This window comes from Mastigoproctus giganteus, chromosome 11, assembly GCF_048544385.1.
Source record: "Mastigoproctus giganteus isolate SK-2022 chromosome 11, ASM4854438v1, whole genome shotgun sequence".
Taxonomy (NCBI): Eukaryota; Metazoa; Arthropoda; class Arachnida; order Uropygi; family Thelyphonidae; genus Mastigoproctus; species Mastigoproctus giganteus.
In genome coordinates this window covers 34,190,252-34,217,175 of record NC_143585.1, presented here as the reverse complement: position 1 = coordinate 34,217,175, position 26,924 = coordinate 34,190,252, and the positions used below count along the sequence as shown (strand labels likewise).

Here is a 26,924-nt window from a genome sequence, read left to right as displayed (position 1 = left end):
GTTTTGTTGACCTTTACTTAACATTACTGTGGTCAAATTTCATTGTTAAGAATGTAACCATTGTTTTTAACGTCGGTTACGTTCTATGGGAAATAAATTCCTGCTTTATGAGTTTTCTCTTTATGAGCACACGCTCACTAGGAGTGAATTAACTCGTAAAGTCGGGAACTATCCGTTTACTGAAATTGGATAAGGAAACTGAGTGCTGAAACAGTTTGTTCAGTTACCTAGGTAAAGTGAAATCTTTATGCTCTCATTATAGTATAACATGAGGTATTTAAATTTTCAAATTGAGACAAGGAATCTCCCAGTCTTTATTTTCAGGTTTTGTCTTTTTTATTTGTTTATAATTAGGTAATTTAATAAATATCAATTTTTAATTATTTATATATTTTAGAACTGGCAAGAGATTATTTAAATAGGACTGGATATGTACAAGTGGTTGGTGGAATAATATCACCAGTAAATGATAATTATGGAAAGAAAGGCCTTGTGTCATCAAAACATCGCTGTGCGATGTTAGAATTGGGTTTGCGATCCAGTGATTGGATTAGGTAAATTTGAAATATATATATATATATATATATATACATTTTTTTTTTTTATTAAATATTTAGTAATGTAGTGTATGTTGGACAACAAGCACTTTTGATTTCATTTATAAATTAAAAAAAAAAGAAACATGTTTTTATCAGGGATATTGTTAATGTAAGGTATTGCTGGATTGTTTAATTTAAACTTACTTTAAATTATAACATCCTAAATATATGTTCATTACATGTAATTTTAGCGAGAATTCTCAGATTTAAACATCACAGTTATTCTGTTAATTGCACTCTTCCATTTGAAACTGATTTAATTAACTGCTATCAACTATTAAAGGATTTTTTTTTTTTTTTTAATCTAATATACAGGGCAATTCTTTACTTTGGACACCCAGACTTTTTGCTACAAACTAGAAATTAATAAACAATTAATTTCAGGAAAATTAATTTGGTTTATCATGACTTTATACGTTTATATGAACAAACATTCAAAAAATGTGCAACACACCAAAGAATATCTTGGGTAAAGTCATTAAAAGTCTGCAGTGTTCTTTAATTCCTGGTGGATTCAGGCAAAGTCGAGGATGGTGATTGTGATTACCAAGTCCCTTTGAAGTTATTCGATCTAGGAAAACAGATTCCACCATCCTGATGGAAGAAGCATTCAATATATTCATCATCTAGCTGTTTGAAGATGGCAATGTGACAAACTGAAGTTAAAGATTTTTATGGAGAGGTTGTCTCCATGATAAAAGCTAGGCCCAATTATGTGACATATATCTCAACACCATACCTCAGATCTTTAGTAAATGTAGTGCTCTTTTATGTTGTGGATAGATTTTCATTAGCCCATATGTTAGTATTTTGGCTGTTGATGGATCTGCTTAAATGAAATCTGATATGTGTGGAAAATATCTTGTCCAGTCCAAATGTAATGTGTTGCAAAAACAATCACAGTAGACTTCTTTAAGCTCATGCACTACCTTCATTTTATATGGGTAAAACATCAATTTTTTAAACTGTTCTCTAGTAAGTGCTGTACGAAAACCAGTTTGTGCTACTAGTTTTCCAAGGAATTTGGGAAGTTTTTTTTTTTTTTAAATGAATTTTCATGTTTTCAACACATTCCACGAAAACATTAGGCCTGCATCCATGTCAGTGTGTTCCTCTTTCTCTGAATTTATTTTAGAGATTTCTGAGTGCTCTTCTTTCCTGATGGCTTTGTGGTGTGAAATTCACATTTAAACTGCTTCTTCTTCAAGAGGAGTGTTTGGTTTCCTCAGCCTACAAGTTATTTCTTGTTAGGAATTTTTTCCCGCCATAAAGTGCGGTTCAAGGTGTCTTGGTCGGTTAAGCCTCGGGCTGTCATGCACTCCTGTACTCCATCCATCCATGTCCTCCTAGGTCATCCTCTTCTCCTTCTTCCAGGAGGTATCCATTCCAGGATAGCCTTTGGATATCTGTTTTCTTGCATCCGTTTTATTTACATGTCCATACCATGTTAGACGCTTTTCTTTGATGGTGTCAATAATAGTCTTTTTCACTTCCATTTTTTCCCTTATGTCTTGGGCGCCTCTGTAGCCAGGTGGGCAGGAGCAGCAGTGCATAGCACACGCTTCTTGATTAGACTGGGGTTCGAGCCAGTGAGCCACCAAATATGGAGGATGCGGAAAGGTCAGGGCATGACCACCGCATATCCCCGGAGCAATATGGCCTTAGTTGCTAATGCTCCTAAAAACCAAACAACAACAACAACCCTTATGTCTTCATTCCGTTTTCTGTCCCTTCTAGAAGTTCCTGCTGAGCGTCTCCAAAAATCCATTTCTATGGAGAGCAATTTGTTTTCCGCTCGCCTATTCAATGTCCAGGTTTCCGCTCCATACAATAGAAAACTTTGTACAATCGTTTGAAATATAAGTTTCTTTGTTTTATTTAGGATATTTTTGCTCCACAGAACAGAGTTTAACATGCCGATAGCCTTTTTGCCATCTGTAATTCTCTTATTGATCTCTGCTTGGGATGATCCATCCCAAATATTTGAATTTATTGACTTGTTTGATTTTAAAACCTGCAATATTTAGAATGTGTCCTAGCCCTGAAGACATTTCAGTCTTGCTAAAATTGATTTTTAGACCCCATTGTTTATATTCCTCAAACAATTGACAACATGCATACTTTGCATCTTCTAAGTCATGTGCTATCACCACCTGATCATCTGCAAAAAGTAAATTGTGAATATAGGTGTTCTTATTAATCGGCAATCCCATTTTATTAAATTTTTTTGACCAGGATCTTAGGCAGATGTCGATATAAATTTTGAAAAGTGTTGGTGACATGCAACAACCTTGTAATAAGCCTTTTGAAGTGTGGAATTCAGGTGACAAAGCTGATCCCACTTTAATTCTGCCTCTATTATTCCTGTAAACTGCTTTTAAACTGCTTCTACTACACAAATAAATATGATGTTGATTTAACTTTTTTTGAGAGTACAGACATACATAGCATTAAAGTAATAAGCCATTTTTAATCATGTGTGTGTTTTTCAAGATCACTTCAGAGTATGTTATAAATATTACAGTAAGGGCTACCATCTGTTATTGTGTTTCTAAGTAATTTTAAACATATTTTATAATAGATGGCAGCATGAAAATTGATTTTAAAATGAAAGATGATTGCACTGCCTCTCAACCTTGTTGTCTTGATTTTGGCCATTTGTTTACTACCCCGACACCTTGAAGTTATTTATTTTTGTATCCCAAGCTTTATCTTCCCCCTCATTTGAAATGTTGCAACCCCACATAATATCTTATCAACATTGGCTGTTATGGCAACAAACAAGTGTTCATGAGGTGAGTGCAAGCATTACTTTGACCCATATCATCAGATAAGTTCTGATCTAAATTACATTATTTCTCCCTCTAACTAGCAGTTTCCCTGAACCCTTCAGGTACCCTCAATGATACTGGCAAAAATCCTTGCACCACCTTTTTTCAAATGAATACCATTTCTGCAATATAGATTCTGTCCACCTACAAATGCAGGCCACGCTGATAAAAATCCCCCCCCCCCCCCCGCCAGAGCTTTACAGATTCCCTCAAGTCTTGATTTAATTCACAAGGCTTTCAGCATATAATCCCTCCCATCATGTCTGGGGAGAATTGCAGACACGTACACATTCTGACACCTAACTCACGACATTTTTTCAGCATAGTCCAACAGATGGTCAGATGGTGTACCTTTTAATATCGTTAGTCCCCACATGAATAATAATTCTCTCTTTATCTGATAGTCTGCTGGTAATATCATCAATTGTTGCTCCTGAAAAACACACTCTAGTTCTTGACCACCTATCTTTGTTGCAAAAATTGTTACCCATTTCCCTGACAATAGAGTCTCCCAATAAAACTAGATCACCTTTGACCAGTGCAATCTGCACTTGCCTATTCTTTTCTGGGACCCAAATCGAGGGTGCATCACTTGGCAGGTCAGGAGATACTTGAGTCTCTGACAACTCCCAGCTACATTTGTTTCTAGGGCAAGCACTGGTTTCTTCAGTGACTCAAATTCTTCTTATAATTCACCAAGTTGTAATTTGAGATCTGTACACTCCTTACATCGGTTGCAAGGAAAATAATCATCAGATGAGCTAGTTGCATCTGCTAGACCAGCCTTGGAATACATGCCACAGGCTATACAAATGACAAAGTCACGACTCACACCTCAAATGCCCGCAGGTATTTCCATTTGAGTCCTGATGCCCCTGGACTTTGTATGGTAAGTGGATCGTGTAGCAACCATAATTTAAGTAAAATTTGAAATTTAGAAAAATTACAAAATTTAAATTTACAATATATTACAGAATTTATGTTAACAAAATATTGCAGAAATTAAACTATTGACAAAACTTAAATCGCTAAAGAAGTTTAATTTAACTGAACAAAAGTTAAGGAATTTCTGCCAAAATATTGATAACAGAGCTTATATGAATATTAAGCTCCAAATACTTTACAGATTTAAATTTACAATATACTATGCAATTTAAATTAACAGAGTATTACAGAGATTATACAGCTGACAAAACTTTTAACCCTTAGTGAAATTAAATTTAAGCTACTCAACAAAAGTTATGAAGTTCCTCCAAAAATATCGATAGCACAGGCTATCTGAATATTAAGCTGTAACTTACCAAATATTTATCTAAATACAAAAATAAACTAACCTATGTGACTATAGCAATTCAAACTATATATTAACTAGTTTAGTATTAAAAAAAAAAAAAAAAAAAAAAAAAACCCTCAAAATTATTTCAGAAACTAACCCGCAGTGAAGAGCTTCGGAAATACACAGCCACACGCTGTGGCCTTATCCATGATCCTGGCAAAATAGCAGTATGTCAACGACTTTGTCATAATGACAGCCATGACCCTTCAGGAAATATCTTCTATTCAGTTCATAGTAATAGACAGGTAATATTTGATATACTCCTTCAAATTAAACATTTTTATAGTTGAAGAGCAATTTTCCTAATCAGAGTATAGCTGAGCTGTGTCAGCTATACTCTGATTGGGAAAATAGATCAGGTGAACATAGCACTGTTGACTTTCAATCATATTACAGGTAGGTTTGACAGGATTCAATCCATAATCCTGCCAGTCAGGGCCAGTATTGCCTTCTCTTTAAACTAGGTGCCAATATTGCTGGATTTGTGATTCTGAGCATTATGTTTTTACATAAAGGATTAATTTCCAGCATAAGCAGTATATAACACTCCTGGTCAAGAGCATTTCAGAGTGGTGCAGAGATACAACTAAGGTATACAAGCTTCTCTATGGTATCACTGCCAGGCAGCTTATAAGACATGATGGCAGCATAGCATTGGCTTTTGTAATTTACTTGTGAATAAAGCTTGTATTTATTCACAGTTTCTTGGTGTACTTGACTAAAAAAAAAATTATATCAGCAATTAAGAACGATGATGATATTTCTGTTGGTTTCCTTTGTCAGGTTTGCATGAGTTGTTTGTGTTCTCTCTGTACTTAGTACTAATAATGGCAAAATGAAGCAAGGGAGCAAACTAAAAAAAAATCCATTTAATTTGCCCATTCCTTCTAATAAGTTGTGTAATCTTTCTTAAAATTTATTAAGACTACACACTTTTACAACACCATAGGGAAGCTTATTCCAACAAATAATTAAGCAAATATTCACGCATTTATACTGCACCATCTCTTTCCAATTTAAATCTGTGTCCTTATTTGTAACATACAAGAAAGAGTAAGGAAGTCCTGTGGACTGTCCTTCAAATCCAGAAGTATATAGCTCACTCAATTCAGATAAAGCCTTAAACACTTCAATACCTAGTTTCCAAAAACATTGCAGTTTAGACTTTGTCTTTCTTGGTGAGAGTACTCCCTTTTGTTCCTCTAGACTAAACTTATTGCTCTTCTCTGTAATCTCCAACAGATTCAAATCCTTCTTAAAATGAAACTTCCAAAACTGTATGCTGTACTCAAGATGTGGCCTAACCATCCTTATAAACTTGGATAATCTCTCTTTGTCCCTGTTGGTAGAATTCATTCTGTATATCATTGCTAGAACCCTCCATGAGCTGTCCTGGCAGCCCACCTGCACTTTTCAGAGCACTTCCATATTGTATTGTACAATTTCCCATAGGCCTTTTTCACTCTCTATTGCAGTTTAGTACCACACAATTGGTATGTTATATTGAAATTATCATCAGTAAACTTATACATTAAACTTTGTATATCTTTGTCAATATTGTTAATAAATATTGAAAATAATAAGGGGAAGCCCAATACTGAACCCTGAAGGGCACCACTAATAACATTAGTCCACAAAGAGCAGAGTTCATTAATAGCCACTCTGTCTCCTGTTATTCAATTCAACTGCTCTTTATCCATAACAGTAATTTGTTCTTACTGTCATACTGCTCCATAACTGTTGGAAAAAGCAGCAGCCTGGAAAGCAAGCTGTTGGGGATTTCAAGATCTGCTGGGAACCTTCATTAAACAAACAAATACATTGGCTGTATTAATGTTACTTAGGGTAAAAACAGTTGCAGATATACTTGTACATACACTAATGCTAATAAATAAAATTTATTTATAAATTTTAATAAATAAATTTTATGAATTTGAAGTACTGATCAAATCATCAAATGAATACATTGTGGGAATATCAGAGATATGGTGCCAACATATCTGTCAGATTATGAGATTCAGAATTTTAATGTGGAGAGTACAGAAGTGACAGTCAGGACAAGAGGAGGAGGGATTATGCACTTAGATAAAAAATACATAAAGTCTGTGGCAATACATCCAGTGGACATGGGTTGCCAGTGCATTGTTGAGTCAGTTTGGTGTGTTACAGGTCTAACAACTGTGGTCAGTATAACAAGCAACTATATAGAGAATAGTGAGCCATTAAATCAGAATGTCTTATAATGGGAGATATTAACTTTCCGGTATTGACTAGACACTTATAGTGTAGCAAGGCTTTTTTGGGTTTATTGGATGATTGTTTCACACACCAGCATGTGAATTTAAGAATTTTAATGGAATTCATTAATTTTAGAATTCCATAATAATAACCCTTAGTTACTTACTGTCTTTGCAGTCACTGAAGAAGTGATAAGAAAATACCACAAAATGTTTGACTCCATTATATACGTATTTCCAATTTTAAAATAAACATAATTTTATCAATGTAAATTTGAGCGTTTTATCTTCTTCAGTTTTGTTTGTCTGTAGGACATCCACTCATTTCTGTAGTAATTCTGTTTCATCGAATAATGCACCAGGTGTTATTTCATATCCATACACTTGTTACATTGGGAACAAAGAAAAGAACAGTTGAGCTATGATTATCTACTAAATTTACCTTTGAGTCATCTCACAGGCTGTACAAGTGACCTCATGACTCACAGGGAAATTGCTTATGGCCATTCCTATCTGAGCCATAATATCCTCTGACAAAACATTCAAAGTAAATTGTAATACCCATTACTAAGATAGAATTGAACTTAAAATATAATGCAGATATCCCTTACAAAATATTATGGTAATTAAGCAGATAAGAAAGATTTATCTATTACTGAAACTTAAGAATTTAAACTTAAAAGATACCAAAAGGAAGTAATTTACAAGAATTAGTTTTACAGACGGTAAGAATTAAACTTGCAGAATATTATAAAAAAGAAAAAAAAAGCACTTCACAAAATTTCCAAAATTGAAATTTCCAAAGTTATAACCGACATCTTCCCTTTTGACCCAAATCTTTTATAATCCACACGAACAGCAGAACTTATGGTCACATCCATTCACTGTGACCACCATTTCAATTCAATCTGGAAGCATAGCTATAAATATAGCTGTTTATGTATTTATTATATAACACAGTAAAGATTGTCTAACAAAGTGCATGATAAACAAACTATATCTAGTCCACTTATTGTTTATACAGGCCCTTGTAGGTCTTGAACATTTCTGTTTCATAGACCCTTTAGGTGGATGCATTTTTATCATTATATTGATTTCTATATCCATACACCCATATCAAAATCATCTTGAATAAATTTTTTTCAGGTAACGAAACAGTATGTAGTAGTAGTAGTAGTAGTAGTAGTAGTAGTAGTAGTAGTAGCATGTGATGCAAGAAAGCAAGTGTATGAGCTTATGCAGCATCAGCCAAAAAAAAAAAAAAAATCACACCATTCCCTCCAAGTGCCTGTCCAGTTCCTCCTTAAATTTATTTAGCCTATCAACTTCCACAACGACAGATGGAAGTTTGTTCCAGCAATTAACCACCCTCTGGCTAAAGGCAAATTTCTGCACATCTATTCTACATCTGTCTTTTCTTAATTTGAATTTATGCCCCCTTAGGTTCGTAATCTGAACAAGCGGAAGGATCCCATCAGAATTCAGCATGCTTAACCCATTCAAGGCCTTATACACCTCAATCAGATCACCACGCAGGTGCCTAGTCTCCAGCCACTGCAATTTGCAGAACTTAAGCCTCTCTTGGTAAGAGGATCCCTTCATTCCCCTCACCAATCTTGTTGCCCTTCTCTGTGCACGCTCAAGCAAATCTACATCCTTCCTAAAATGAGGCCTCCAGACCTGTACGCAGTACTCAAGGCATCGCCTCACCATTGCCTTATACAGAGGGACAATCACCTCCTTTTCCCTGCTAGCAAAATTCCTATATATCATTGACAAAACCCCATGACCTGCCCCTGCAGCCTGTCTGCATTGCTCAGAAAACTTCATATCTGACTGGACAATTACTCCCAGGTCTTTTTCATTTTCTACCACCTTAAGTGAAGTACCACACAGTTGGTACATTTCTCTGGGGTTACTTCTACCCATATGCAGTACTTTGCATTTGTCAAGATTAAACTTCAGTTGCCACTTCTTAGAACATCTGCCCAAATTATCTAGATCTTATTGCAGTAGCACACTGCCATTACTGTCATTAACAGCCCTGCCAACCTTTGTATCATCTGCAAACTTCGACACTAAGCCTAATATACTTTCATCAATATCATTGATAAATATACAAAACAACAGTGGACCCAACACCGAACCCTGTGGGACTCCACTAATAACATTAGTCCACAAAGAGCATCACCCATTGATTACCACCCTCTGTCTTCTTCTTCCACTCAACCATCCTTTTATCCATTGTAGCAACTTACCCTTAATACTATTCTGCTCCAATTTGTACAATAGTCTTCCATGCACAACAGTGTCAAAAGCTTTCCTGAAATCCAAATATATGATATCAAAATTATTTTTTGCATCCAGTTCCTTTGTAACCACATATTAATAATATCCTATCAAATTTGTCACACGAGACTTTCCCTTAACAAACCCATGCTGTGTCTGAATTATTGCTGCAGTCTTGTCTAGATGATCCTGCAATGCATCTTTAACCAGTGACTCCATTATTTTACCCGGAACAGAAGTTAAACTAACTGGTCTGTAATTAATCGTGTCACCCTTCGATCCCCCTTTGTGAATTGGGGATACATTTGCACATCTCCAGTCTGTGGAGACTTCTCCTGAGTCCAAGGATGCTCTCATAATTATGGCTATGGGTTTGCTTAGTTGCTTTGCCGCCTCCTTTAATATAACTGGATAGATCCCATCCACCCCAGGTGCCTTTCTTATGTTTAACTTCAACAATTTCTCCTCCACTTTGCTCTCAGTTATTACAAAATCATTAAGCACCCTGCTACAATTTGATAACCTGCTGCCATTTTCAAACCTTAATAACTCCTCATGTGTGAATGTAGATGCAAAATACTCATTCAGTTTGTTTGCTATCTGAGCAGGATCATCAACAGTCAAACCATCGATATCAAGTGGACCAATCAGATTCATCCCCTTCCTTTTAGAGTTTATATAAGTAAAGAAATCCTTGCTATTTTTCTTAGCATCTTTTGCCAAAGATTTCTCATAATCTGCCTTTGCCTGCCTAACCTCCTTTGTGACCTGATTGCAGACTAGCTTATATCTGCCATAGACTTCTGAGTAGCTTGACAATTTATATGCATCCCATGCATTTTTCTTCTCTGTCAAGAGTCTCATTAGTTCATTTGATAACCATTTAGCCCTAAACCTTGAACAATATTTCTTAATAGGTATGAAACTTTTAGTAGCATCCACGATTAATTCCTTGAATGCTTCCCACTTAGAATTTACTGTTGGTAACATCGTCAGTCAGTTGAACTCACTGTACAGAATTTAAAAACTGTCTGAGACCACTGTACTCACCTTTACGGAAGCAAAAACCCTTTCCTTTACCCCTGATGGTAATTATATCTTTAAGTAAATCCCATATCAGTACACTGTGATCACTGCTACCTAGTGGTTCCTTTATCTGCAAATTCTTAATACACGAATGATCACTGCTGATAACCAGATCAAGAGTATTACCCTCTCTGGTTGCCTCTTGAACATTCTGCTGCAGAAATATGAAGCTTTAGCAGTCATTTAGCATTATTAGAGGCATATGATGCAAGAAAGCAAGCTTATACAGCATCAGCCAAAAAAAAAAAAACCTTCCCATTTCACCCATCCATTTGCTCTAAAAGTTTGTCCACTTCTTCCTTGAGTTTATTTAAGCTATCATCGACAGATGGAAGTTTGTTCCAGCAATCAACTACCCGCTGGCTAAAGACAAATTTCTGCAAATCTATTTGACAACTGTCTTTCCTCTGTTTCAGTTTATGCCCCTGAGGTTTGTAATCTGAGGAAGAATCCCATCAGCATTGAGCCTGTTCAATCCATTCAAAGCCTTATATACCTCAGTCAGATCATCTTGCAGGTGCCTAGTTTCCAGACACTGCAATTTGAAGAATTTAAGCCTTTCTTCTTGAGAGCACCCCCTTTGTTCCCCTCACCAGTCTTGTTGCCCTTCTTTATACTCAGGGCGCTGGATATTGGTGTTCTTAGGCCCTTGACACTTTTATTCTGAAATGTGCTAAAAAAAATGGGGGGAAAATGTTTCTTCTATTTTAATACTTTTACTGTGAATTACATCAATTAAAGTGACTCAGGTTTCAACTATAATTAATGATAAACCCCTCAACTGACCAAGCAACCATCACTTCGAGAACAGCCACTAGATAGTGGATGCGTATTGAATTGAAGTTCCTAGAGACAATTGTGCACATGTTTTTCCAGCTCATTTTTTGTTAGTCACAGTGAAAAGAGTGAAGTTCTGCTGTTGTTATATATTTTTTTGTTTTTTTTTCCCCTTCCGTTGTAGGCCCTAGGCACTATGCTTGTGGTGCCTAATGGGAAATCCGGCCCTGTCTGTACTAGTTCTAGCAACTCTACATGCTTCCTAAAATGAGGACCTGTATACAGAACTCAAGGTGTGGCCTGACCATTGTCTTATACAAGGGGATAATCACTTTCTTATCTCAGCTAGCAAAATTCCTATATTTCATTGACAAGACTCCATGACTTACTCTGGCAGCTTGGCTGCAATGCTCAGAAAACTTCATATCTGACTGTACAGTCTCTTTCATTCTCCATTACCCTGAGTGTAACACCAACTAGTTGATACATTTCTCTGGTGTCACTGCTATTCATATGCAGTACTTTGTTGCATTTCTCAATGTTAAACTTCAGTTGCCACCTCTCAGCCCATTTGCCCAACTTTTGCAAATTCTGTTGCAGCAGCATACTGTCATTACTGTTATCAACAACCCTGCCAACCTTTGTATCATCTGCAAACTTTGACATTAAGCTTGATATACTTTCATCAATATCATTGATAAATATAAAAAGCAACAATGGGCCCAATGCCGAACCCTGGGGGAACACCACCAATGACATTAATCCACAAAGTGCAGTGTCCATTGATTACCTCTCTATCGTCTCCCACTCAACCATCCCTTTATCCATTGTAGCAACTACTTACTCTTAATGCCATACCTCTCCAATTTGTACAGCAGTTTTCCATGTGCAACAGTATCAAAAGCTTTCCTGAAATCCAAATATATGATATCAAAATTATTTTTTGCATTCAGTTCCTTTGTGACCACTTCATAGTATCCAATAAAATTTGTCAGACAAGACTTTCCCTTAACAAACCCATGCTGTATCTGAATTATTACTGCAGTCTTGTCTAAATGATCCTTCAGTGCTTCTTTAACCAGTAACTCCATTATTTTCCCTGGAACAAAAGTCAAACTAACAGATCTGTAATTACTCGTGTCACCCTTTGGTTCCCCCCCCCCCTTTTTGAATTGGAGATACATTTGCACATCTCCAGGTCTGTGGGGACTTCCCCTGAGTCCAAGGATGTTCTCATAATTATGTCTTAGGGTTTGCTTACTTCCTTTGCTGCCTCCTTGAATATAACTGGATAGAGCCCATCCACCCCAGGCTCCTTTCTTATGTTTAACTTCAACGATTTGTCCTCCACTTTGCTCTTAGTTATTACAAAATCATTTAACTCCCTGTTAGTGTTTGATAAACATCTGGCCTTCTCCTCCTTGAATAACTCCTTGTGCAAATGTAGATGCAAAATACTCATTTAGTTTGGCAGCTATCTGAGAATGATCATCTACTGTTAAACCATTGATATCAAGTGGACCAATCTGACCCATCCCCTTCCTTTTAGAGTTTATATAAGTAAAGAAGTCTTTGCTGTTTTTCTTTTCATCCTTTTCCAAAGATTTCTCGTAATCTGCCTTCGCTTGTCTAACCTCCTTTGTGACTTGATTACATACTAGCTTATATCTGCCACCGGCTCCTTCTGTGTGACCTGATAATTTATCTATATCCCATGCATTTTTCTTCTCTGCCATATGTCTCATTAGTTCATCTGACATCCACTTAGGCCTAAACCTTGAGCAATATTTCTTAGTTGGTATGTAAAGCCTAGTAGCTTCCAAGATAAGTTCTTTGAATGCTTCCCATTTTGAATTTGCTGTTGGTAACATCATCAGTTGGTTCCACTGTAGAATTTAAAAAATCTCAGCATGGGTTCACCCGGCAGACGCTAGGGACCTTGGCCTACTGGGGGCCTCACAAATTATATAATTATTATATACACTGAGTGATCACTGAATTATGACCACCTACTTAATACTTCGTAGGTCCTCCTTTTGCCCTCATTACAGAAGCTATCTGACTTGGCATTGATTCAACAAGATGTCGGAAGCGTTCGGGAGGTATGGCCAACCAAGCTGTGTGTAATGCGGTCAGCAATGCCGGTATGGAGGTGATTGGTGTATCCAAATGCCTGATATGCCTTTCCATAGTGTCTCACAGGTGCTCTATGGGATTGATATCGGGGGAGTTCGGAGGCCATTCGATATGCTGGAAGTCAGCATATCGAATGGCCTCCGATACGATATGCTGGAAGTCAGAACTGTGTTCCTCAAACCATTCCTGCACAACAAGTGCCTGTTGGCTCGACGCATTGTCATTTTGGAAGACACCATCACCTTTCAGGAAAAAGTGTAACATAGCGGGGTGTACACAGTCAGCAAGCAGTTGACAATAGTGGAGATCACTGATATGTAGTTCCACATGCAACAGGGATCCAAGTTCCTGCTAGTGAAACATGCTCCACACCATACAACCGCCTTCTGCAGCCTGCACTTTTTATACCATGCATGATGGATCAAGCACCTCATGTTGTTGATGCCAAATCCGTACACAACAATCCACAGTGTAGAGTAAATAACGTGACTCATTCGACCAGCACACCTTCTTCCAGTCTTCTAACATCCAACTTGCATGCTCTTTGCACCAGGCAAGTCTTTTATGCCGATGAACCTTTGATTCGAGAGGATGGTAGGGGGTCGTCTGCTGGTATAGTCCATATGTGTGAGCGTGCGATGCATGGTCATGCCAGATATTGTTACAGGTTGGCCCTGTTGTATTGGGCAGTCAACTCTTCAACGGTGCTGTCTGTTCACCTGTACGAATCATTGTACCCAGCACTTACCTCTTTTTTTTTTTTTTTTTTTTTGTTAGTTGTTGGCGCATCGGCTTCTGTGGCCATAATGCACCTCCCAAAGTTTTTGCATTTACTCTGATCCAAGCCCGAGGCGGGATTCAAACCCACAACCTTTGGGTTGCCAGGCAGGCACTTTACCCACTTGGCTAGCCCGGTCGGTCTTCACCTCTTAACATCAACCTTTCGCTGACATTTGCAGTTTTGCCATCGGGTCATTGTTTGACCATTTTGATGCCAGTCCTGGTACACTTTAATTATGGTGGCTCTCGAACACCCCACCAGTTCAGCCGTTTGGGAAATCGAAGCACCAGCTCGTCGAGCATCCACAATCTGTCCTTTATCAAATTCCAAGAAATCGTTCCTTTTACCATCAAGCTCGGAATTTTACTACCTAATGAACCACTGACACCTTATCTATGCTACGTAGGTTGACTAACTCCGCGCCCTCATACCTCACGTGGTCAATGGGTCGCATGCAGTGATCAGTGATCACTCAGTGTATATTATAATGTTAGGAATGCGACTAAGAGAGACCCAGAAAAAAATTAAAATAAAATTTAAACTGAATAGGAGCCACATTTGGAAATTTGCCAGCTGGGTTTGTTTGTTATTTAATTTTTAGGAGCATTAGCAACTAAGGCCATATTGCTCCGGGGATATGCGGTGGTCATTCCCTGACCTTTCCGCATCCTCCATATTTGGTGGTCACGGGCTCGAACCCCGGTCTAATCAAGAACCGTGTACTACACAGTGCCGCTCCTGCCCACCTGGGGGGGGGGCTTATGTTCACATTATAGTCAATACCATTATACATTGGTTAACCTAAATTGTTAATATTATTTTATAGAAATAGCATTGCCATAAATGTGAATCTGCTATTTGTCTAAAGCTCAAGTTTAGACCTGTTTCTAACAGCTGTTTAATGATTTATCAGTCTTTCATCAGATGACTGGTAATCTTTGTTAATAAATGTGTCAGCTTGTGATTATGCATGTACATGAGCAGCTAAGCAATGTATAAAAAAAGAAAAGAAAGAAAGAAAAAAAAATTGATGTCTTCTGTCACCAGAAGTAATAAAATATCCCCAAGATAGAAATCGAATGTATCTATATATACAGGTTTCAAATTATGCATATTTTTAAAACTCCAAGGCAACAAATATTTACGAAAGTAAAATAAGACTGGAGCCTTATCCTGTAAGGCTAATAACCTGATATAAAAAAATATATATTCTAGATGCATTATTTTCAACCACTTTAACTTGATAAATTTGCCTGAACTGCTGATAATAAATGCACACTACAAAACAAGCATATAATCTAGTGTAATGAAATACTAGAAACTGAAACATTTGTAAATTACTGTCAAGTTTTAGAATGTGAACCTTTTTATACATACTAGCATTTGTGTTTAAGAATTAGCAGATTATATGAGTATCAAGTGTTTATTTTCTAATATGCATTGTTACTAAAGGTGATTCTCTAAATAAGTTAATGTAAAACTCTACAACATCACTTTTGTAATAGGTTAGATACATGGGAAAGTGATCAAGATTCATGGATGGAGACAGTAAAAGTTCTTTCACATCATCAAAATTGTCTGGATACAATTACAAATGCAAATGATATTCCATCATCAATGAACAAAAAGCAAAAACTGGAGTATGACAATATCAATGGTAAGATGTATTTATAAATTTCAAGAGAAATACTTTTACATATTTTAATAATAACATAATGATTAAAATTTTAGCAGTTCCTCTCCCCATACTATATACAGGGTGTCTCAAAAATATTGGTACAAACGTTTAGGGAAGGTAGATAACATCTAAAGGAATGTGAATCGCATAGGAACCCATAACCGGAAACATCACCATAAGTCGGTACACGGCGCTGTTCATCAGTTCGCAAGAGGAAAAATTTCTGGTTTACTCATTCAAGCAGTAGTCGCCGCACAAAGAGCATGCATCAGTATACAAACTGTGAGCTGGCAGACATGCGCCTAGTGTATGGATTAGCAGAGGGCCCACACAGTATGTGCCCCCATGCAGCACAACATTGCTTTGCAATAAATGTGTATGCAGGTATGGTCGGTGACTGCTTAGTCGGCCCATACCTGTTATCATCCCGCATGAACTCCGCTAAATATCAGATCTTTCTTCAACAAGTTCTACCAGGATTACTTGACGATGTTCCAGCAAATGTGAGAAGCAACATTTGGTTTCAACGTGATGGGGCACCTACCCATTATGGACGGTGTGTTCGTGACCATTTGAACAGGTGTTTTGGGCATCGATGGATTGGCTGTGGTGGACCTGTTGCCTGGCCCCCATGCTCACCTGATTTATCGAGCCTTGATTTCTTTCTGTGGGGAGCCCTCAAATCTATCGTGTATGAATCGCCTGTGGAGACGGAAATGGATCTCGTGGCGAGATGCGTCTGCGCTGCTGCTACTGTCAAAGAAACTCCGTGTGTTCGACCGTGTCTGCCAATCCATGCTGCATCGGTCACGCATGCATCGCGTCTCATAGTGGAACCTTCGAGCATCTGTTGTAACATCATGAAATGCATCCATCTCGTACTCCATTGTTAATATTATGTCAAATAAATGTTTGCGACTAATTACTGTCTTGTGTCATTTCTGCTTCTTGTGCCTCTGCTACTACTTTCCCCGTGACGTTTTCGGTTATGGGTTTCTATGCGATTCGCATTCCTTTAGATGTTACCTACCTCCCCTAAACATTTGTACCAATATTTTTGAGACACCCTTTATACACTGAAGTATTTTATTACAGTATAAATGAAATTAGATTCATTTACTAGTAGTAAATAATGATTTACAGTTGTACATTAATGAATTATTCTAGTACATACAAAATTGTTAATTTTCATCTTGAATGGTACTTCTTATAAAATTATTTCATACGTGTTTCTTCATATAACTCCCGCTAATTTGTTGTTTCAGGTTAAAAAAACAATATTCAGCATATGATTACTGAAATGTTAACACAAATGTTTGATAATAAAGAATATTCTTGGAATTGATATTTGAAAAACGATGCAAGGAAGAAAACTCATACAGTACAATAAAAAAAAATAAAATAAAATAAAACTGAGATTGGTTGCATATCCCTTCTAATAATTTGTCTAGTCTTGGTTTAAATTTATTCCATCTCACATCCACAACACTGGATGGAAGTTTATTCAAACAATAAATTATTGTCTGGCTGAAGGCAAATTTCCATTCATCTGTTTTGCTACCAGTTTAGTGTTTTTTCAATTTATATTTATGTACCCACATGTTTGACATCTGAGAAAGAGTACACATGGCATTGTCATTTAGTTTACTCAGCCATTAAAGCCTTAAACAATTCAGTTAGGTTTCTACATAAATGCTAGTTTCCAGATGCTGCAGTTTACAGAATACCAGTTTTTCTTAGTAAGAATATGTGTCTGCAATTCTGCCCAGACACGATAGGAGGGAGTATATGATGAGAGCCCTGTCGATCAATTCGGCCCTGGAAGGATTGTGCAAGGCTCAAGGGGTAGAATTTTTTTCAGCCTGGTCTGTACTTGTTAACAGGAGAGACTGCTTCTACGGGGATGGGATACACTTAAATAGAAAGGGTGCAAGAACGTTTGCTGATGCTATCGGGGCAGTGTTAGGTGGGTCGGAAAACTGCTAGATTGGGGAATACAAGGACTAATAGATTAACAGTAGCCACTGGCAGAGGTGAAAGTGATTCTTGCACTGCTTCTATTGGAATGAGCCGCAGCCTGGAAAATAAGATGCAGGATATTTCAGAGACTGCTGGGAATCATTGGGGTACAAGTAAACACATGGGTTGTGTTAGGGTAGCTAAGAAAAAGAACAGGTGCATGTATAGTTGCGTGTACACCAATGCTAGGAGTTTAGTAAATAAATTTGATGAATTTGAGGTATTGCTCAAAACATCAAAGGCAGATATTGTGTGGATTTCAGAGACGTGTTGTGACACAGATATAAGGAATGCAGAACTGGAATTTAGGGAGTACAATGTCTACAGAAAGGATAGACAGGGTAGGAAGGGAGGAGGAGGGGTTATGCTATTAGTTAAGAAATACATAAAATCCAAGGAAGTGAAGCCAGTCGACATTGCTGGACAGTGCAGTGTCGAGTCAGTTTGGTGTGACATAAGCATTGGGAGATCAAAATTGAGAGTAGGAGTGTGCTATAGGCCTAATGACTCTGATGAGTATAATAAGAAACTGTACGGGGAAATAGAGTGGGCCAGTAAATCAGAGAGTCTTATAATGGGGGATTTTAATTTCCCAGATATTGACTGGAATTTGGGGGCTGGTCACTCACACACTAGCAAGGCTTTTGTGGATTTATTGGATGATTGTTTTCTACATCAGCATGTTCGGGAGGCAACTAGAGGGAGTAATACTCTTGATTTGATTATCAGTAGTGATTCTTCATGCATTAAGAATCTGCAGGTAAATGAACCACTAGGTGGCAGTGATCACAGTGTGCTGAAGTGGGATTTACTCAAAGAGGTAACTACCATTAGGAGTAAAGGGAAGGGTTATTGCTTTCGTAAAAGCAACTACGATGGACTGAGACAGTATTTAAATTCTATACAGTGGGACCAACTGATGATTTTACCAACAGCAAATTCAAAATGGGAAGCATTCAAAGAACTTATCTTGGAAGCTACTAGGCTTTACATACCAACTAAGAAATATTGTTCCAGGTTTAGGCCTAAGTGGATGTCAGATGAACTAATGAGGCATATGTCAGAGAAGAAAAATGCATGGGATACATACAAATTAACACGTGACACAGAAGCCTATGATAGACACAAGTTGATCTGTAACCAAGTTACAAAGGAGGTTAGGCAGGCGAAGGCAGATTACGAGAAATCTTTGGCAAGTGATGCAAAGAAAAACAGCAAAGAGTTCTTTACTTATGTAAACTCTAGAAGGAAGGGGATGAATCAGATTGGTCCAATTGATATCGATGGGTCAACTGTTGATGATCCTGCTCAGGTAGCTAACAAACTGAATGAATATTTTGCATCGACATTCACACATGAGGAGTTATTCAGCGAGGGGAATGCCAGAGGTGTATTCAACTCTAGCAGTAAGCTAGAGAATCTTGTAATAACTGAGAGTAAAGTGGAGGAGAAATTGTTGAAGATAAATACAAGAAAGGCACCTGGGGTGGATGGGATCTATCCAGTTCTATTAAAGGAGGCAGCAAAGGAAGTAAGCAAACCCTTAGCCATAATTATGAGAGCTTCCTTGGACTCAGGGGAAGTACCCATGGACTGGAGATGTGCAAATGTGACCCCAATTCACAAATGGAGGATCAAAGGGCGACACAAGTAATTATAGACCTGTTAGTTTAACTTCTGTTCCTGGAAAATTAATGGAGGCACTGGTTAAAGAAGCACTGCAGGATCATCTCTAGATGATCAAGACTTCAGTCATAGCTCAGACAAAGCATGGTTTTGTTAAGAGGAAGTCTTGCGTGACCAATTTGATCGGATACTATGGATAAAGTGGTGCTGCTATGGATAAAGGGGTGGTTTAGGGGGAGAAGACAGAGAGTGGTAATCAGTGGACACTGCTCATCGTGGACTAATGTTATTAGTGGAGTCCCTCAGGGTTCAGTGTTGGGTCCATTATTGTTTTCTGTATTTATAAATGATATTGATGATGGTATATCAAGCTTAATGTCCAAGTTTGCAGACGATACGAAGGTTGGCAGGGTTGTCAAGGACACTACAGTCACTATGCTGCTGCAACAGGATCTGGAAAGGTTGAGCAGATGGGCTGAGAGGTGGCAAATGAAGTTTAACATTGACAAATGTAAAGTACTACATATGGGAAACAGCAACCCCAGAGCAACTATCAACTCTGTGGTACTACACTGACAGTGGTAGAGAATGAAAGGGACCTGGGGGTTGTTGTGCAGGCAGATATGAAATTTTCTGAGCAGTGCAGACGGGCTGCAAGAGTAGCTCATGGCGTATTGTCGATGATATATAGGAATTTCTCTAGCAGGGATAAGGAGGTGATTATTCCGTTGTATAAGGCAATGTCAGACCACACCTAGAGTACTGTATACAGGTCTGGAGGCCTCATTTCAAGAAGAATGTAGAGATGCTGGAATAAGTACAGAGAAGGGCAACAAGATTAGTGAATGGAACAAAGGGGTGCCCTTACGAAAGAAGGCTTAAGTTTTGCGAATTACAGTGTCTGGAGACTAGGCACCGGCGAGGTGATCTGATAGAGGTGTATAAAGCCTTGAATGGTTTGAGCATGCTCAATGCTGATGGGATTCTTCGTCTTGCTCAGAATAATCACCTGAGAGGGCATAAATTGAAATTGAGAAAAGGCAGATGTAGGGTAGACGTGAGGAAATTTGCCTTTAGCCAGCGGTTGGTTGGTTGGTGGAATAGACTTCCATCCCTTGTCATGGAAGTTGATAGCCTAAGTAAGTTTAAGGCTTAGCTGGACAGGTATTTCGAACGAACAGATGGGTGAAGTGGAAGTGGGTATTTTTTATTTATTTATTTTTTTTTTTTTTTTTTTGGCTGATGCTGCATAAGCTTGCTTTCTTGCATCAAATGCCTCTACTAATGCTAATATCCTTTTGTCATCACAACTAATCTTGTTGCTCTTCTCTGCACCATTTCAACACATGTATATCATTTCCTGACATGAGGTTTCCAAACCTATCTGCAGTATTCCAGATGTGGCCTAACCATTGCTTTATACAATAGAATTAGCATTAGCATTAGTAGAGGCATTTGATGCAAGAAAGCAAGCTTATGCAGCAGCAGCCGGAAAAAAAAAAAAACACTTCCACTTCACCCCTATGTCCGTTCGAAATACCTGTCCAGCTGAGCCTTAAACTTCTTTAGGCTATCAACTTCCACGACAAGGGATGGAAGTCTGTTCCACCAACCAACCAACCACCCGCTGGCTAAAGGCAAATTTCCGTACATCTATTCTACATATGTCTTTCCTCAATTTGAATTTATGCCCTCTCGGGTGATTATTCTGAGCAAGAGGAAGAATCCCATCAGCATTGAGCATGCTCAAACCATTCAAGGCTTTATAGACCTCTATCAGATCACCTCGCTGGTGCCTAGTCTCCAGACAATGTAATTTGCAAAACTTAAGCCTTTCTTCGTAAGAGCACCCCTTTGGTCCATTCACTAATCTTGTTGCCCTTCTTTGTACTCGTTCCAGCAGCTCTACATCCTTCTTGAAAGGAGGCCTCCAGACCTGTATACAGTACTCTAGGTATTGATTAATTTTTTTAACCATGTGCAATGAAATCCTTGAGATGGTAGATCGCGGCACATTTTGAAGAAAAAAATGTAGATTGCATCACAAATTAAGTTGGCCCCCTCTGGACTAGATGAACAGTTGACCATCTGTGTTAAGCTGCAGGGCTTACCTTGAGGAAATGTAGCATATCTCTTTTAACCATGTAATAATCTTTGCAGAATTCAAGAATTCCATTGACATTAACACTATATAATGCATTATGGACATCCAGATATGCAATAGCTATTTCTATGTTGACCTCAAATGCCCCACAGATTTTTGACATTGTGGATAGCATGTTAGTAATAGATTGGTAATAGATGTTGGAAAAACGGAGAACGGAAGCAAGGTTTTCCTAATAGTTGAGAAGACAAAGTGCCCTTGATATAGGATTAGGAGGACAAAGAGTTGGCATAGAAATTTTGAGAAGGGGATATGCTGATGTAAATATTCCACTCTGAAGAGAAATGCTGTCATGTTAAAATTTCATTATGTATGTCAACCAGTGGTTCCAAGATATGTGGACTCAGATGTTCCAGAATAAACTCTGGAATATTATCTAAACCAGCTGTTGCCATGTTAAGTCACATGGATGACAGGATGTCCTGGTGCCAGTTAACTGGTAATAGGGAACAGTCACAGGCAGCACAGTCCCTCACTCGTGTCATTCCAGTAATCTACAAGTTCTGTTACTCTTTACATGAATAATCCATTGTTGCTTATATCACTTTAACATCTTGTTTACTCCATGCCACATTGCATCAGAGCAGTGATTCAGACTAACTGCTGTCCAACATGTTATTAGTTCATGCTCCTAATAGAGTGGCCAGGCAGTGTATATATTGTACTATTCATGCTCCTTTGCTATCGTATATATTTTCTGTTTATACTCCGGCACGACAACCAAGTCAGTAGAGTTTACAATAAATCGTCAATACAAATATTTATCGTATTTAGTAGGTTTGAACCCCGGTCCACTCAAGGAATGCATGCTATGCACTCTCACTCCTGACCACTGGGCTACGTCAGGCCTGCACGTGATATGTAGAGGAAAGCCCAATCAAATCTATTCCCTTAAAACAACAAACAAACTTTGCAGATTTGCCTATATGAGTGGTTATATACTCAATATGTCATGCACCCATGATATCTTTTGAAGAAATTTGCACACTCTTTCTGTCTTTAACTCATATTACAGTTGTGCCTTGCCTTATTAGAAAATTACAAACAGTTCTTTTAAGTTCTCACTGTTTTCTTGACACATCTTTTGCAAGATGTGTCAAGAAAATCATGTCCAGTGCTTCTACACTCACTTAGAATTATCTTTGACATAAAAGCTTAGAATTACCCATAATTGTTTGCTTTTCTCCTTCCTTACTTTACTGTTTATTAGTATTTGCTATAAAAATATTTTCAAATAAAAAAGTGTGTAATAATAACCCAAATAAGTGCAGTAAATTGACATGTGTATCCTGAGTGCAAAACAATGAAAAAATGTTATATAAGCATGGGTCCAGAAATTCTTTAACTATTGCAAAACTAAGGTTTTGCTATCCTACTATTGCTTAGAAAACTTTTGAATGGCTCTAGATTGTTAATATAGCATTTTTGGACCTTATATAACATTTTTGCGCTGTTTTGCTCCATAGAACACCCTCCAATTTACTGTACTTATTTCAAGGTTACCCTGTATAAAGTCTTCACTTGTATTAACTGAAGTTCTCAAGACTTAGAAAATTGCCTGTGTGGCTTTTAAACTTTGAAGATTATCATGCACGACTCTTATTATGTTTTTTTCTAGTCCTATAGCATATCTTTAATCTATATTGAGATCGGCATGCACTTAGTATCTAATCTAAATATTACTAATAAGTTAATGGCTAATTATCCTTCCCCCACCCCTTTTTAGAGGCCTTAATCAACATGTTAGCAACCTCATTATTAAGTTCAGAAAAATATATTAAGATACATGTGCTTGATGCAGCCGAGTGGTCAGGAGCGTGGATGCAGTAGCACGCGCTCTTTGAGTGGACCAGGGTTCAAGCCCGTGACTTCTAAATACGATTAACATTTGTATCGATGATTTATTGTAAACTCCACTGACCTGATGGTCATGCTGGAGTATAAACAAGAAATTTTAACCCCTGGCTTGTAGCCGTGAAAGGTATTGTGTACGGCGTGTGCCTTTTGTATGCAATAAAGAGTTCTTCTTCTTCTTCTATTAATTAGTGAAAAAATGTATCTAATCTGTAAAATGTATTAACTTTGGTTGATAACATTTTTTTTTTACTTTAGCTAACAACTTGAACAATTCACTCAAAAATTGGGATTTGACCCAGCCAACCAAAGTAAAGCTGTTGTGTGGTGCTGATTTATTGGAATCATTTGCTGTGCCTGGATTATGGAAGGATCATGATGTAAGTTTTATTGTGCTACTCATTAGTCATATTGTTAACTACAGTAGAAGCAGAGAAAAGTTCAGCAGAAAATTATATTTCAGAAAGTTTGATTAGTTGTTTAATGATGATAGAGTTCTTACTCATAAGCAAGTTATACAGGGTATATCACAGTATTGATTATTCAAATTGCATTGCTTAATTTTATTTTCCTAGTGAGTGTGGCTTTTTGAAATTATTGTGAAGTCTCTCTCTCTCTCTCTCTCTCTCTCTCCCCCCTCCCTCCCCCCTCCAGGAGACCCCTGCAAAGAATTGTTCCCTTAGAATGCAGGTCAGCATTGTTGCAGTACACACATGCTCTCAGTTAGATGATTAGAACACATGTCAGCACTAGTACAATGTGCAGGGTGCTGCATGTTATGGGCTACTACTGTTATGGATAGTTCTCTTCATTGTCAGCAGAAATGAAACATTCTCTTCATTCTCAACAGTTGCTTCAAGTCTTGCAACCATTTCTCAATACAGCTCTAAAATGGTGTTCGTAGGCTGGCCGCTAGTTAGTACACTGGACCGAACCGAATCTATTGGTAACTCTCTAGGAGGCTTCTGGATCAGCTATTGTATAATTTTGCTACCTCTACTCTGCCAGATAGTGACTGGAGGAAGTCCGAGTAGAAAGTATGCGGGGTGCATTGTCGAGGCCACGTTATGTCAAGGATCTGGGTATATTCTTACCATGTGTATGCCATATCCAAAAATTTCATTACTTCATACAGCATGTCCCACCCACACTCTTTCTTACTATTGAATAAAAAATGAATTTTCAAACTAATAGAATAAGCTTATCTGCGAAAAGACCTAAACCTCACAAACAATTCCTAATTCATTTCACAAATATACATGGTCTCAATTCTAATCTCAATTATGTCCATTTCCACTTGCAGTCTGTCAAATCCCATGTACTTTTTCTGACAGAATTTCAGTTATCGGTTGATTCAAAAACTGCTCATCTCAGTTGCCCAAATTATTCGCTGTATGATTCCTTTTGCCTCAAAGGTGGTACTTGTGCATATGTCCATTCCAATATTCCCTGTCAGAGACTTGGTAATTTGGAATCTCCTCTTTTCGATCTTCTCTGGCTTAAAATCTCTCTACCTCATTGTGTCAAATTCATCTGTTTTCTCTACAATTCCCCCAACTCCACTAATCACTTGGAGCTCTTTGACTTCCTCACTTAGGCACCTCCGTAGCCAGGTGGGCAGGAGCAGCAGTGCATAGCACACACTTCTTGATTAGACCGGGGTTCGAGCCCGTGACCACCAAATACGGAGGATGCGGAAAGGTCAGGGAATGACCACCGCATGTCCCCGGAGCAATATGGCCTTAGTTGCTAATGCTCCTAAAAACCAAATAACAACAACAACAACTTCCTCTCTTTACAACTTGACTGTCTCCAGTCCAACTTTCCTAACAGTACGGTAATTTTCCTGGGTGATTTTAATGTTCACAACTCCAGCTGGATTCTGTTTTCTAGTCACACCAACCGAGCTGGTTGAGATGCTGAGGCTTTTGCAATTACTAATGACCTTGCACAGATTTTTCATTTACCTACAAGAATACTGGCCAATCCTGACTATTCGGCCAACACGCTTGACCTTTTTCTCACAAACAACCCTTCTAAGTACACGGTCGAAATTGGAGGTCCTTTAGGCACCTCAGATTACAACTTGGTGATTGTCTCTTCTCCAATGGAGCCTTTATCTCATGACTATTCCCAACCTCGTATTGTTTGGCATTACAGGAATGCAAAATGGGATGACCTGCGAGATTTCTTTTCTTCTATTCCTTGGTCGGATTACTGTTTCAAAACTTCTGATGTCAACACTTGCTCAGATCGTGTCAGTTAAATTATTCTGGCAGGAATGGAATCCTTTATCCCACACTCCACTTTAAAATCTCGTCCTTTATCTAAACCTAGGTTTTCCAATAAATGTGCTAAGGCTGTTCAAGAGAAGAAAGTTAAATATCGTAATTGGCTTGTTTACAATTCTTCAGTTTCATTTTCTACCTACACCAAAGCTCGCAACAATTGTAAAGCTGTTATCAATCAGTCCAAACTAGATTTTGAACAGGCTAAGAGTAGAAAACTTGCTTCTTGCCCTAATGGTAGCCGAGCATTCTGGTCTCTTGCCAAAGCTATTGGCTGCAACTTTTGCCCATCTCTGCTCCCACCTCTGTCCAAACCAGACGGTTCTGTTGTCACTTCAGCCAAGGATAAAGCTGACCTGCTAGCATCCCATTTTTCTTCCAACTCGTGTATTAATGATCTTCGTAAAACACCTCCCACCATTCCCAACACATTCCATTCAATGCCTCCTGTGGTCTTCCGTCAAAAGGATGTCAGAAGGATTTTGACGAATCTTGATGCTAAGAAATCTCCAGGTCCTGATGGTATTTCTCCACTTTTTCTCAAAAATAGTGCTCCTGAACTTATTCCTGTTCTTTGCCACCTTTTTTTCACTTTCTTATTCCAAAGGTGTTTTTCCTTCTGCTTGGAAATTTGCTCATATCCAGCCAGTTCCTAAAAAGGGTGAGAAATCCCTCCCATCCAATTATCGTCCTATTGCAATTACTTCTACTCTTTCTAAAGTAATGGAGAAATCAGTTAACCACCAACTCTTAAACTACTTAGAAACCCTCCATCTGATCAACGATTGCCAGTGTGGATTCCATCAGTGCCAATCCACTGGTGATATTCTGGCTTATGTTGTTACCCATTTATGGTCTAATTCATAGGTTCCCAAAGTTGGCGGTACTGCCCCCCCCCAGTTGGCACTGAAGCCTTCTAGGTGGGGGGCGATAGTGGGTTCAGAAGCAATTGAGGGGCGTGCGGTCTAGGGGTTGGTGGCTCCTTATCTGTATTTTTATCTCCTCGGGTCCAGTGGACCCAGTTCAAAGGTCAACTAATAAATTCTATAATTTTTACTCTGTGGACACAGCTGAAATTCGCTACAGGTGAAGCCAGAACTGTTTTCTTCGATTTTTCCACTTCAATTTTTAAAACCTTCTATTGAATTTCACGCAAATGACAAACATTTGATAAAAAAAAAAGTTTGCTTTATTGTAATTGTTTTTAGTAAACAATATCAGAA

General features: G+C 38.1%; 1 protein-coding gene across 3 annotated transcripts in view; it reads left to right on the top strand.

Moving 5' to 3' along the window:
• Positions 1 to 26,924, top strand: part of Nmnat (nicotinamide mononucleotide adenylyltransferase) — a 117,807-nt gene that overhangs the window by 20,034 nt on the left and 70,849 nt on the right. For all 3 annotated transcript variants that reach the window (XM_090385560.1, XM_090385559.1, XM_090385558.1), the window contains exons 2-4: positions 398 to 554; positions 15,578 to 15,729; positions 23,672 to 23,793. In XM_090385560.1, coding sequence (XP_090241686.1) covers positions 398 to 554; positions 15,578 to 15,729; positions 23,672 to 23,793 — 431 coding nt within the window. The remainder of the gene's footprint in view (positions 1 to 397; positions 555 to 15,577; positions 15,730 to 23,671; positions 23,794 to 26,924) is intronic.